Source organism: Vidua macroura, chromosome Z (assembly GCF_024509145.1).
Source record: "Vidua macroura isolate BioBank_ID:100142 chromosome Z, ASM2450914v1, whole genome shotgun sequence".
Taxonomy (NCBI): domain Eukaryota; kingdom Metazoa; phylum Chordata; class Aves; order Passeriformes; family Viduidae; genus Vidua; species Vidua macroura.
In genome coordinates this window covers 21,359,891-21,374,878 of record NC_071611.1, presented here as the reverse complement: position 1 = coordinate 21,374,878, position 14,988 = coordinate 21,359,891, and the positions used below count along the sequence as shown (strand labels likewise).

The window sequence follows — 14,988 nt, the reverse complement described above, 5'->3', positions numbered from 1 at the left end:
ATGGAAGGATGCCCTCACACAGAAAGAAACTACAGACCTGTCAATCTCACTTCAGTGTCCACTAAAATCATGGAGAAGATTATTCTGGAGGTATTGAAAAACACTTGGAAGACAATAAAGTCATCAATCACAGCTCGCATGGCTTCATGAGGTGAAGTCCTGATTGTCAAATCTGGTCTTCTATGACAGGATAACCCACGTAGTTGATCTAGGAAAGCCAGTTGATGTAACCTTTTTGAACTTCAGCAAAGCTTTTGATGCTGTCTCTCACAGCATCCTTCTGGACAAAATGTTCAGCCCCCAGCTGGGTACACACATCCTGAGATGACTGAGCAACTGGCTCATGGGTGGGGCACAAGGGGTTACAGTGAATGGGATGACATCAAACTGGGGACCTGTAACTAGTGGGGTTCCTTAAGGCTCCATCCTTGGCCCAGTTCTTCAACAGTTTCATAAATGACTTGGATGTGATGCCTTTTTCAACCTAGAAATGAAACAACACACTTTTGAGATAATATTAGTATAGGAATTAATATAGAAGTGGATCTTTATTGAAGGCCTCCAGCAGCAGTTATGAAAAAATGTCCACAAAAGCCCATGCCCCACAGGGGTGCAGTTAGTTTTATAAGTTTGGTAAATTAGCTTACTTGACAAAAAAGCAGCAATTAGGAATAGAACTGGTGATGCAATTCCCACCCAGTCAAAGCCCCTTCTAAATTCTCCCCCAATTAGGTGGGACTGAACCTTGTTTATGAAAATGTGTCTGAAGAGCTGGTTTTTGGCCTTGGAATCTAAGGAGAACCAAGATAGGATAGCGGCTTTGGAACATGTTTTGTCTCTCTGACTAGGAAAATGTTGAAGTTAGGCTACAGTAGGAAGTTACAAAGCAACAAATATTTATATAAACAATACAGAGAACATATAAAAGAAAAAAGATAAAAACCAAAATGGCATCAGATGAGGACTGGAACGAAGGCTAAGTAAGTTTGCCAACACCACTAAATTGAGAGCAGCTGTTGACTCCCTTGTGGGCTGAGAGACCCTGCAGAAAGATCTCTACAAATTAGAGAGATAAGCAATCACCAACCATATGAAATTGAAAAAGGGAAAGTTAGAGATTCTGCATCTGGGACGGGACAAACATGGATGTACAGACAGACTAGGGAATGAGAGGCTCGAGAGCAGCACTGTGGAAAAAGAGCTGGATATCCCAGTCAACAGAAAGTGGAATATGAGTCAGCAGTGCTCCAGCAGCCAGGAGAGCCAACCGTGTCCTGGGGGGCATCAGGCACAGCATCACAGCCGGGCAAGAGAAGCGATTGTCCTGCTCTGCTCTGAGCTGGGGCAGCCTCACCTCGAGTGCTGGGGGCAGTTTTAGGCAACATAACACATGAAAATTTTAAAGCTATTAGTGTCCAAAGGAGGACCACAAGGATGGTAAAGGGTCTGAAAAGGAAGCCCTATAAGGGTGGCTGAGGCCTTATTGTTGAGACCTTGTTGCAGTCAGCAACTTCCTCATGAGGGGAGAAGGAGGGGAAGGCTCTGTGGTGACCAGGGACAGAACCAGAGGGAATGGCCTAGAGCTGTGTCAGAAGAAGTTTGGGTTGGGTATCAGGAATTTTCACCCAGAGGGTGACTGGGAACTGGAACAGCTCCCCAGGGAAGTGGTTACTGCAGCAGCCTGACAGAGTTCAAGGAGTGGTCTCTGGCACATGGTGTAACTGTTGGGGCTGTCCTGTGCAGGGCTGAAGTTGGACTCTGTGATCCTGATGGGCTCCTTTCAACTCAGCATATTGTCTGATTCTATGAAGAAGTGACACTCATGATAAATACCTGAAATATCACCTTGTTTACTTGACTCACTCGTAAGAAAGAAACTGCAATAAATACACATACATGGTTTCCTACCTTTTCATAAAGGGAGCAGTTTCAAATGTACATACTATTTATTTAAAAAAATAATCTATTTTTTTTAAATCATCTCTCATGAGTTATCAGCAATTAGTATTAGTGCCAAAACCATGTAGAAGATCTCCAAAGATCCTGGAGGATCTTGCTGAAACCAAACGGTACTTTCAGAATGGTACATTCATGTGAAAATGAGGCCAAGTAGATATTCTAGTAGATGTGTAAGTAGATATTCTTAAAATTATTTAAGAATATCTACTTAACACAGTTATTTAAGTTTAAACAACAAATATCACTCTCCCTTCACCTTTCCGTTTCAAGACTTCAACAAAAAACATCCCAACAAGCAGTTTCTGGATGTACGTAAGTGTCCTTAGAAATAAGAAACACTCATCACAGGAACTACCAATAAGATTAAATTTAGGTTTCCAGGTTTGATAAATGTTAATGATATTAGAAGTATTTCTCCTTGCATTTTGTGGTTTTGACATTTTGCAACTAATGACCAAACTCAAGTTTTGACTGATTTGAAGTCCAGAGAAGACATTTTTTTCACGGACTTGAACATATTCTCAATTCAAACGTCTGTCTGCTATGTGTAACACAGCACAACAAAAAATGATTGCTTTTGGGCTTACTAATGGCTTTTCTGCACTTGGCTTCATCTTCTTGCCATTAATCAAGTTCTAAGTGACAACAGCTTTTTGCAAAAAAAAAAAGACCTGGCAACTTTTCAGCCTCTCAATTCGCTTTCTTTGGAAGTCATTTTGAAGCAGGTATAATGAAGAGGGTTTCCCAGATAGCCTATTTCCTTATCTATACAGCCCAAACCCAAATAAATCTCTGTGTGAACATTATGATAGAGGTTGTCTATACAGATTTGTTTATCTTAGCAATTAGGCTGATAATGCCATTTAAGATGATATATTTTATGAAAATAAATTACAGGCCTAGTGAAAACATGATAGTGCAATAGGTGAAACAATGGAATATATGGGAGCTAAGATGAGCTTTTGAGCTTAGTACTAAGCTAGGCACACTGAATTTCAAGTTATTAAAAAAAAAGTACTTTTTAACTGTGATTCATAGCAGCGATCATAAAAAATGGATTTCTTCACAAGAATATTCCCTGTAATGAAGAACAGGATTTAGTCTTGTTAGACAAGATACAGAAATATGGCTATAATGTTCCAATAAAAATTTTTGAAAGGCTAGGAATATGAATGAGGATAGAAAGAACAAGATGATTTTACATACGGAAGAAGAAATTGTGCTGATTGAAAACCAAGCGACTTGTGAAGCTAAAATTTGTAGCATTCTTTTTAAAATAATCTTTGTTCTAATTAATGTCAAATAAAGAATATTATAATCTAATATTATATAATATACAATACATAAATATGATAATTAAGAATAGAACAGAATATTTCATTTGGAAGTGATGTCCAAAGATCCAGCTGCCCAACCACTTCAGGGCTGACTGAAAGCTAAAGCAAGTATTAATGGCCTTATCCAAATGCCTCATAAACATCAACAGGCTTCAGGCACCTTTCTAGGAAGCCTGTTCCACTGTCTTGTTAAAGAAATACTTTCTGAGGTTCAGGTTCAGCCTGCATCTCCTTTGATGCCACTCAGAACCATTCCCATGCATCTTATTACAGACACATCCGCATCTCCCTCTTGCTTCCTCACCTTGGGAAGCTGCAGAGAGCAGTAAGGGCATAGCCTCCTTTTCTTTAAACTATGGCAGCTCAAAGTCCTTAGCTGCTCCTCAGAGGACAAGGCTTCAAGTCCTTTCCCCAGCTTTGTTGCTCTGCAAGTATTCAAGGACCTTCATATCTTTTATAAATTGTGGGGCCCAGGACTGCAGCCAGCACTCAGGGTGAGGCCACACTAATGCTGAGTACAGTGGGACAATCACCTCTTCGGACTGGCTGGTGATGCTGTGTCTGATGTACCCAAGGATGCAGTCTGCCCTCCTGGCTGACAGTGCTGACTCAACATTGAGCTTAACATCAACCAACAGCCTCAGATCCCTGTCTGTAAAGTTGGTATTCAGTCACTCCTCCCCCAGTGTGATCATGTGCTCTAGGTGAAGAATTTGGCATATGAACTTAAATTTTGCCTCATTAATCTTTGCCTAGTGTTTTAGCCCATCTAGAAAAGTCTGCAGGGTCACTCAGCAAGAGTCAACAGCACCTCCCACTTTTGTATCATCAGCAAACTTGCTGATACAAAATGGTGCATTTTCCTGTATACATATAATGAATAAATATTTTAAACAGGACTGACTCTAAAACAGTTCTATGAGGAACACCCCTGGGAAGAGGCTGCCGGCCAGATATAGCCCCACCCATCAAAATCCTTTCAGCTCTGAATTCTTCACCCACAGTGTTGTGAACTCTCTCGTCCCACAACTGGGCAACTTTTTACAGAAGGATGCTATGAGGGACAGACTTACTAAAATCCAGAAAAGCCCCATCCACCACCTTCCCTTTATTCACTTGGAGGATATCATAGATGGATACTGAATTAGATAAACAGGTGCTTTGTGAATCACCTTTGTGAACCAATATTTATTGCATTGTTCTTTAAATGCCTTTCAGAAGTACTCTGTATAATCTTCTCCAGGAAGTGAGGCTAGAACTATAGTTTGTAGTTTCCTGGGTCTTCCAGCATACCCTTTATGTAAATCGAATAATATTGGCTAGTTTCCAGTCAGCAGGGACCTTCTCAGACTCCCAAGACCTTTGGTAGATGATGCAAAGGAGTCATGCAGTAATGATAATAAAAATAATTCATGTAATAACAGTAGTTTGCATACTCATTGTTAATATACCCTGAAATAAGTAAATGTTACAAAAAACTAGTGTCACAAGCCAAGATTCAGGTGCACAGAATGCCCTAATGAAACACCTGGCTCCAATAAATGCTTTTTGACTGTATTGACTGAAAAGTTTGCTGAAGTGTTTCCACTTTAAGAATTTCCTCATTATTCTGTTTTGCTGTTGTCATGTTAAGCATGCACAGACATTGTAGGTCACAAGACGTATGCAGTATACACAAAAGTGCTAAAATGCTAGTATTACTATCTAACATCTTACAGTAGATTCTCTGTAACAGTAAATAATTTAAATAGAGTAGTTTAAATCACTATGGACATAAGACACAATTTTTCATGTTTTATTCATTTGTAAGTGAAGAAATTTAATTTGCTACTGAACTAGTAGCAGGAACTTCATCATTCGATGAAGTTAAGTAGAGCAGTAGTAAGCCAGGTGCAGCACTTTACATAAGTTTAAAGCAAGCACTGAAAATACTTGAAATTATATACATTATACCAGATTTTATATCCTGTGTAAGCCTTAGAGTACTTGTAAGTTTCTCCCTCCCAGTAAAGCCACTTAAATCACAGTTCTTTCAACCTCCTGCCACACTAATGCAACAAAGTCTCCTTTATTTTGTGGAATCAACTGAAAGTCACTGCTTCAGAATTGTTTCATTTCTAGTCCTAATAAACAAAATATTTTTGTTTTGTCAAGGTCTATTGAATTTCATCTTCCTTTTATGTCTGTATGTTTGCCAAAAATACTTTGAATTCTTTAGTATGTGTTCTTCATTTTATTTTTTGCTTCCTATGTAAAATCCCTGAAAACTTAGGAATTACAGTAATAAATACTATCTTAATACCTATTGCCAGGCTAAGCAAGCTGAAGTATTACATAAGCTTTCTCTAATTTTTTAATTCCTTTTTCATATATATGTGAAAAAGCATTCTTACTGGGCTTTTTCTGTATTTGAAGATTAGCACTTATTACATTTAAATGTAGTTAATCTTACTGTCACCTCAGTACACTAGTGTCAAACACATCCTACATTTCAGCAAACATTTCTGTCACCCTAACTGCACACTTGATAAGACATGAGTGCTTGCAGAAATGGCTAGCCTGGAAAAATGAAGACAAGCCTACTATATGAATATATGCATTTTTCTAGTAATTGCCTTGGTTTTCTTACACTGTATTAGACACCTCATATGAAGATTTGCTGTGATAACAATTAAATTGAAACTATAAAGTGACTAATACCACTGGGTTCCTTACAGATACAATGACACTGTCAGGCGTTGAGCAACTAATCACCATATCATCTCCTCAAACAGAAAATCCCTAGAATTACATTACTTTTTAAAATCAATATGAAATAATGACATGGGAAAAAAAACCATAGAATTCTTTTGTCAATTTTACACTTCGCGTTGTGCAACTTTAACAATTACATTGTTAATTAATATCACAAGAATTTGTTACTTGAGTGGACATACAGATGTATAAAATGCATCCAAAACCGAGGCCACAGATTATACAAACAACAGGAAACATGGCATTTGATTAACTGCATTGCATTTCATTATTCCATTGGCTTCACTTGAACAGTGGGTTTAGATCACTGAGCAATGAAAACCCTCACAATCTCAACACCTGATACCGAGACAACAGCACTCTACACAAGAGCAAAGGCCTCAAATTCATGCATAATGACTAAACCCAGGAAAAGTGACTGCCTTCTAAGAATTCTTGGTGTATCAAAAAATATTTTGTACTTTTTCTTTTAACTAATTAAAAAATGGCCCTCCATTTTCTAAGTAGATAAAAAAAAAAAACCACAATGCAAATTTGAATGACAGTTTTATTTAATTTGAACTGTATTACATCCAGGCAGAAAATAGAAGAAACTAAATACTGTATGTATAAAAAAATAAACAAATAGCACTACAAAATATCAAAATTATAGCCCCAAAGTATACCCTTTCCCCTGTCCCCCTTTCCTTGTTCAGAAAAGCTTTTACACTGTTTTATACATAGTAATGCTCCACCTTTTCTTGTAAAGATAATTTTTAATATCACATCCATATGTTGCTTCTATCTGGGTCTTTAAAGAACCAGATCAAATGGTTCCTTATTGTATATAGCAGGTCATGGTTCTTATGTTAGGATATTTCATGTTTTAGTTCTGATCTTACATCACCTGATACTGATTCTGCTGGTAGGAGAAATATTAATCCTCCCCTAATATTCCCTTTTCCATTTTTCTTACTATCATTTGTTTCTGATAGATTTCTGATGGTGTAAGGATGACCATCTGTGAAAAATGATTGAATCATCATAAGTATCAATGAGTGGGGAAGAAGTATAAAACAAATGTGTTTTAAAATTTATCTGCTCAACATGGCTTAATTTGCATTTTACAAGCAGCCAGCATATACCCACTGTGGTTATGAAAAATGCCTATAATTCTATATGCAGTCATTAGATAGCAGAATGGAAATACCTAAATGGGGGTCATGCTAAAATTAGTCACTTAGCTGAAAGTGTCTGAAAGTTTCTTAGCTTAGTTGTCTGAAAGTATTTAACAGGTGTACATTCTTAGCCAAAACTGTCAATGAAGAATTATTTCAAGCTAAACAGAGCTGCTCTGCTTTTGTCCAGCATGATTTCTCTTCTTAGATCACATCTGTGAGACATCTTTTTAGGAACTGCATTCCATTAATTTATTTTCTTTCATGGATATACACAATAAGTACTAATACATTCTAGTCTAGCTGTATTACTGATCTGAAGCTGATGTTTGTCTCTTAGTAACATCATACTGCTGTAAAAAGGTATGGCATAAATGATTGTATACACTGCCAATATTTCATAAAATAAAACTAATCCTATGCACGAGTATGTGAAACTGAACTGAGTAACTTTATAGTATTTTACATAAAACAGAAATTTGGCCAGATGAAATTCAGTGACGTGAAATTCATTGAGAATTAGAGGTAGGTAAAAGAAACCCTTGCAAACACATAATAGGTGGTAACTGGCAGCAGGAAAACCTTCTCCATGTAAGTTGATCTAACAAATACAACTGAATAATCAATCATCTTAAAAGAATATGCAGAATGATAAAGAGCTGAATTAAATTTTACCAGTAAAAAAATGCAGGGAAAAGTTAGGAGAGATTTCTCAAAAAAAATCTGGTATCTACGGATACCTTCTTAGGACATTTTTAAAGATCTTACATCAGCCTACTCTTGATTTTCCAAAGTAACTGATCTCTGGAAGTTTTGACTACAGAAATTTACAATGATAATTAAGAAATCTGGGACTGCTGTTTCACTAATTTTCTAAAGTGACATCTCTACATTTTGAAAGAAGCTTTTTAATGTATAGCTAAATTCATGAGTGTAGTGGGTTATTTATAACATAATGTTGTGCAAGGGAAAGAGAAGGGAAAATCTGTAAAATTCAAATTAAGGAAAAAAAGGAACCAAATATTCCCTGATTGAAAAAAAAAAGGTATTTGATAAATATAGAAACATGAGTGGAAATATTTTAAAATGTACTAACCATAAAAAACACTAGGTGAGGCACTTGCCAGAAACTTCTTACCATACTTACAGGAGTTATTAAATGATTTTCATATATATTATTACAACATTATATATTATTATATATAATTATTACAACATTGTTTTTGAAGAACTACACAAAAGTCAACAATAACTCCTCTTAAATCAGCACAACCAAGTGCATATAAAACTGAACTCAATACCCTCAATCATGTATTTACATGTATTTACAGTGATAGACACTTGTATGTTTACTGATTGTTTCAGAATTTATAAGGCGCGGTACTTTCTAAACCACTGTACATGCTCGCAATTAACAGAAATGAAACATACAGTACCTTTCAACTCAGCTATGGAATATGAAACATGTATTTCATTATTCTTTTGTATCCTTTTCTGGCTACTAGTTAAATGTCATCACCTCATCTTTATAAAGATCAGTAAGTTATTAAGTATTTAAAACTGCACTGCATGGAAGATTAATATTTATTTGCCAAACATAGTATTTGCATACCCAAAGAAGATACTTCAAATTAGTTTATATCATTACAGACAAATATTTCTAAGTCTGTACTATTTCATAAGCCATTCCAAGAAATCTGCATACCATTCTGTAACTGTCTGTAAGGGTTTTTTTAAGCTGAAGTTGTATTGGCTACCTCTCCTTTTGTTTTACTATTTCACAAAATCCTAGTGTGTGATTTTCAAGTAGTGATGTTTTGTTTCTTACTCCTCCCTGCACAGCTACCCAGGAGAGGCTTTATAACATAAACTGTAAAGTAGCATTTTCTCAGCCGGAACAACAATGTTCCTCTTCAAAAACAGGCTTCATAAAAATAGGACTGTAATGAACATGCTAGCTCTGTTCACAAAGTGCTCCACATAGCATGACCACTGAAAGTTCAGGAAGTTTTGGGGAATGATATTCCTTTGGCTCTTCAGAAGTCTTATCATGCAATATACGATTGAGATGTCTTTCCAATGTATTAAGCTCATGCACACGTATTTTCTTAGTTCCCTTATTTCTCTTCATTCCACTTTCAAAAGCCTGTCCTACTAGCAGCCACCTGGCATTAATCACTGTGACTATACAGCAAACAGTTTCAGATAAACACTGGTGTACATAATTTATACAGTTCCAGCTGAAACACAGCAAATTTCTCCTACTGTGCAGCTAATATCCAGAATATGTACAGTCCTTCCTCCCATCTGTCTAGAAATGAGACACATCCCACTGCACATTTTCCAACACTACAGCCCTGCCACTCCATTTGTCTAATTCCTATGCCCTCTAAGATAGCTGTCCCAGATGACACGTTACTTCATAATAGCTCTTTCTCATTTCAGTACTACCAGGTAAAGTGAAAATACAGAAATGAGCTTCTATTCTCATTGAATCTATTGCTAGCAGCAGAAACAAAAACTGTAATACCTTGGATTTATCATCCCTGATTTGGAATAGTTTTGGGGTCTTTATTGTTTGGTTGGTTGCTTTTGTCTAGTTTAGGTTTTGTTTTCTATTTTAATGTGGAAATGTTATTCACTTCTGAGAGTCTCATAAAAATCTCTCATAATTATCTCAATATCTGTGTGTATCAATGGACAGGGGAACACTATGCAGTAAATATGTATCTTTTTTTTAAATTTCATTTTAAGCAGCAGTGAATGTTTGACATTGAATCGATCAGTTTCTAATATTATAAAAAGGAATAACCACTCTAGGCACTTCCCACAGAAATTTTACTTCTTTCAGGCTTATATACTGCCTGTGGTACACCAGTACTCTATCAGTATTTTTGTAATGCAGAGTATTAACACAATCAACAAGAGTAAGAGAAAACTGTGGGTCAAGAAAAACAAACTGCCTTCTGCATAAATGTCCTCTCTTTACCTTCCAGACAACAAGAAAAACAGAGTAAACAGGAGCAGCATTAGAATATACGTATTGTGCTCTACATTTTTACTTAAAACCGGCACACTTCTGTGCTTTACTCATTTGCCTAGCAGTTGAAGCTAAGGCTTCTTCATGCCCTCACGGTGTTGAAAATACTTTATAAAGAAATAGCAATAAAAAAAAATTAAAAATGAAAACCGGGATTCCTGAAAATTAACTGAATAAAATTGCTGCTGGTTTCTTTACTAGAAGAAAGCACTTATTTCCTTCTTCCTGAAAAATTTATAGACTTGTATATGACACTAGAACTCTTGTTCTACAACTAGGGAAAATATTTGATATCCACCATTTGCAACACCTAAAACAAGATTTAGGTGGCTTTAATGTGAAATGAATGGACAGCAAAAGGAAAGCTATTTTATCTCAGATGACTGGGGAGTATAGGAAGATCCTATACTTTGTTGCTTTTTATTGCTTATACATGGATTGCAAAATACATAGGGTTGAAACGCACTGCAGTGGTTCATCTAGTCTAATCTCCCTGCTCAAACATGGTCAACTGAGAACACATTGCACAGGACTGCATCCAGACAGTTCCTGGATATCCCCAGTGAAGGAGAGTCTACAACCTCTTTGGGCGATCTGCTGCAGTGCACAGTTACCTCCACACTAAAGCAGCTCTTCTTAATCAGATGAACTGTGCATCAGTTTTTCTTCCTGTTGCCTCTCGTCCTTTTGGCATAACTGAGAAGAGCCTGATCCATCATTGCACTTTCCTTTCACTTGCTTATAGACATTGGTAAGATCCCCTCTCCATTGTCTCTTCTCCAGGTTAAACATGACCATTTCCCCAAGTCTTTCCTCACAAAAGAGATGCTCAAGTCCCCTCATCTTTGTATATCCTTGATGGACTTGCTCCAGGAGCTCCATGTCTCTCTTTTACTGAGGAGTCCAGAAGTGGACACAGAACTCTTGATGTGGCCTCACTAGGGAAGGAGAGGAGAAGGATCACTTCCCTCAGCCTTCTGGCAATGCTCCTTCTAATGCCCCTCAGGACACCATTGACATTCTTGGCTAGAAAGGCACGTGTACTAAGCACCGATAAATAAAAGAATCAAAGCACTGTTCAACTCTTATGGTTCTCAGCACAAACTTTCAAAACAAAAACCTCCAAAATAAATAGTATTGACTTCTCTTGTCTGCCTGTCTCCAACAGTCAACTTTCAGACTTCTCTTTTCAAGCCTTGTTTCCCTTCAAATTCAACGTTTTCATATGGGTGAATCTGTCATGGAAAGCAGCCAACTTCTTTATATACAGAAAATCAAAAGGAGTTTCCAGTTAACTCAGACATTCGTTCTTGATTCATACTCCCACAATATTCAGCCTAACAAGTGCAAGTTTAGCCTGGAATGTTTCCTGATTTACTGTAGTAAAAGAAAAAAGGATCCAATATTTTGTCTGTGGTAAGGCCTTGAAATGTTATCATCTGTAGATGCCTTTTCTGCCCTTCTTCCTTCTCACACTGTAAATTTCTAACACCTAGAAGCTAAAAACTTATTTACATTCATAGTTCTTTGAGAACAAAGTGCTAAGAATTGGTCAGAGTATAGGAATGTAACAAAACATGGTAGCATTGTAATGCATGGAACTAGTTACTCTACATGGCCACAGAGAAAAACTGACCAATTTAGCTGTAAAGACACAGACATATCAGAATAAATGCTGCTGTTCCATGCTGCAGAAATTATTTGTAGCAGTAAAGCTGGGATTTGTGAAAGAAAAAAATCAAACAAAATGAATGTAAGTAGACACTTCTGCTCTTGGAATTACCCTAATTTCACAGACATTCTGTATTAGGGTTGCAAAACTTGTAGGCTTAATTGTGAGTAAAATCTGACTTCTACCTCTGTGTGACATCTCTCAACAGGCACAAACAACAAGCTAGATCTGTGATAGAACCATTGCAAAACAATTAGAAGAAAATATGAAAGTTATATAGGCATCTTCTGGCTATATAACCTAGGTAATCCAGAGTCACATACATATCACAGGGATGAGTAAAGCATAAGCAACCACAGCTCCAACTCACTCTACTCTGTTTTGTATTTCATTAAATCTAGTTAACTCCTGTTGACATCTATAGTATATATTTATTCCTACAGCAGTTATGTGAGTCAGAGGCACTCTTTCCCAAAAAGGCATCATCAATGGAGTGTTTTTCCAAAACAACAGTTTTCCACTCTTGCAGACTGTACAAGGTTAAGATTTGTGTAAGTTTGCAAAGCAGAGGCTTTGCAATAATAGAATTATCTTCCAGGCTAATGCCCTTAGCACTGAATTATGCTGTGCTTGGGAAGTAATACAGCAAACCATTGTATTTTTAGCAATTCAGATTTTAACCCCATCAAAACTTTGTAATAATGCCCTTTTTCTCTGCAGGCTCCCTGCTTTCTATGACGTTACCCCTTTATCTAAATCCACAGTCACAGTATGTTCATGAGTTCTCATCTGTTCCCAGTTTCAGATTAAATCCATAAATCTATTCCTGGGGCAAATATATTTCTGCAGTTGCAAAAGCCATATGTATTATGGTTGGAAAAAATTTTCAATCTTTATATTTCAGTGGTTTTAATTAAAAAATTAATTAAAACTGAAATTTATTTTCATTTTAACTTCATAACCAGTAAGACTTCTTCATTAGTCATTTGCATATGCATATCATTATGTATTGCTTTTAAAATAGGATGCAATACTAGTGTTGTCAGAAGTAGGCATTGAGCCACTATTATTGCTCTTACTATCAAGCAAAAAATAGGCAGCAAAGCTACATATGTGTTACAAAAAATGATTAATAATCAATAGAACTTGTAAAGAAAGAGACTACATTGTACAGTCAGTCAGTTGTAACACTCAGACACCCCCTCTATCTTTTGCAACTGCTGTGGTTCTTGGTAGAGACATATGAGGGCTGTTGCTTCTCTACAAAAGCCAAAATGAGAACTTCAGTTTAGAGCACTCTCTTTCAAAACACATGCATGCACATTTCATGACCAGTAGTCTTGTAAACACATTCCAAGAAATTATGAAGACAAAGAATATTATTTCCACCTGAGTTTTCATGCTGGTTTTTGTTTTTCCTTGTTCCGCCTCCCAATCTCCCTTTAGTTTGCAAAATTTGTAATGGAATATAAAATGTAATTTTATGTTCATTTTCAACAATGTGGAAACTGTACATAAAAAGTCCTCCTATCAGTTAATAAAGGCAAAACCTTATCTAAGGGAGTTAAGAATAGGTACATGGTGCTGTTAAAACATCAATCTATCAATCTTCCTGTTTTCATTGGCTAGAATTGGGAAGAATTTTTAAAATATAATGTAAGGAACAAACATGGCATTAGAGGTAAGAATTTTAAATATTGAAAAGGTTTGCTGACTTCAGACTTCCTCTAAGAAAAAAAAAAAGTATGTCTTTAGGGTTAATTTTTGATATATATGCACATAGTGTTGCTAACTGTCTCCAACATTAATGTCAAGACTGTCTGTAATGATTAAAATAGCTAATAAAATGATAGAATTTTTTTCTAGTAAAAATCAAACTTTGGAGAATAACACGAAAAAAGAAATCTTCCTGTCACCCTACAGTGTTTGGAATAGAGGATCAAAAGAAAAACATATTGTAATTACACATTCTACAAATTTTCCTCTAAATTTTTTAAAGGTGTTTAATCATCTTCCATTCCTATAAACAGGCACGTAGTAATTCTGTAAACCTTGTAATGCCATGTAATATCAAAACACAAGACAGTAATTTTCATTCATAAAGCCAGCCCTGCAAACTGAACAGTGTGATATTTCATGAAATGTCTCCAAATCCAGTGTCTATTCATTTCCAGGTGACAAAACAAAATGTTCAGGTCCTTTGCCTACTAGTATTTTCTCCCCTGAGTATTATCTAGACAGTAGACTTGGCAGTACATTAATATCCTCACACCTGACAGAGTTGAAAAAATTGAATCCTGTTTTCAAAAACTTCTTATTGAAGAAATACAGTTCAGGTGACATATATCTGAAGAAGCCTTCAGATATGGAAGAAGCCTTCACCTTTTTTATGATTGCCTCTTGTGGGAGAAATTTTGCAGCAGCTTAACCTCATCCAAAAACTGTTTATGCAACTTTTCAAGGTCACTGTTAATTGAGCAAATTTCTGTGCAAATGCTGATTGAACAAAGTTAAGGTACCCAGGGCAGCACTCAAATGTGAATCAAATGTATTCATGAAGTGGTTGGCTGGAGTAGTAATTGATAACCTGTTGTGTGTGGCACTCCTGTTTCACTTATTTCTTCTTTTCTTCAGTTAATCTGTCATACCCTACATTCTCACATTACCATTTATGGTCAAAAGTCACAAACACAGTAGTTGAGTATTTTTTTTAGAGGTTTATAATGAATAGCATTGGGACTATAGAGACTGTCATTTGAAAAGAACTGTATTTACCTCTGCCAGAGAGGATCCTCTGCTTTACAACAATGTAGTACTTTGAGCTCTATGAAGTGAATTGGTTAGGTTTAGGAAGAACTTACCACGTAAAACAGTAAGTCTCGTGGACACACTTATTTCACCAACACTGTTGGAAGCCACGCATTCATAAATAGCTTCATCTCGGGGTGTGCGCAGTGGTTGTATTCTGAGAACTGATCCAGATCCATCATCAAACTCTATTACCTATAAAAGGAAACAAAAGCTGTCACAGATGTTGTTACAAATGCCTATCCCTCAGCTAATCTGTTC

At 36.4% G+C, this 14,988-nt stretch overlaps 1 protein-coding gene across 1 annotated transcript in view; it reads right to left on the bottom strand.

Annotated features, from left to right (window-relative positions):
* The window catches only part of PTPRD (protein tyrosine phosphatase receptor type D), a 978,753-nt gene that overhangs the window by 212,867 nt on the left and 750,898 nt on the right, over positions 1-14,988 (bottom strand). Inside the window, exon 11 of the mRNA XM_054004205.1 lies at positions 14,781-14,922. Within this exon, the coding sequence (XP_053860180.1) occupies positions 14,781-14,922 (142 nt within the window). The remainder of the gene's footprint in view (positions 1-14,780; positions 14,923-14,988) is intronic.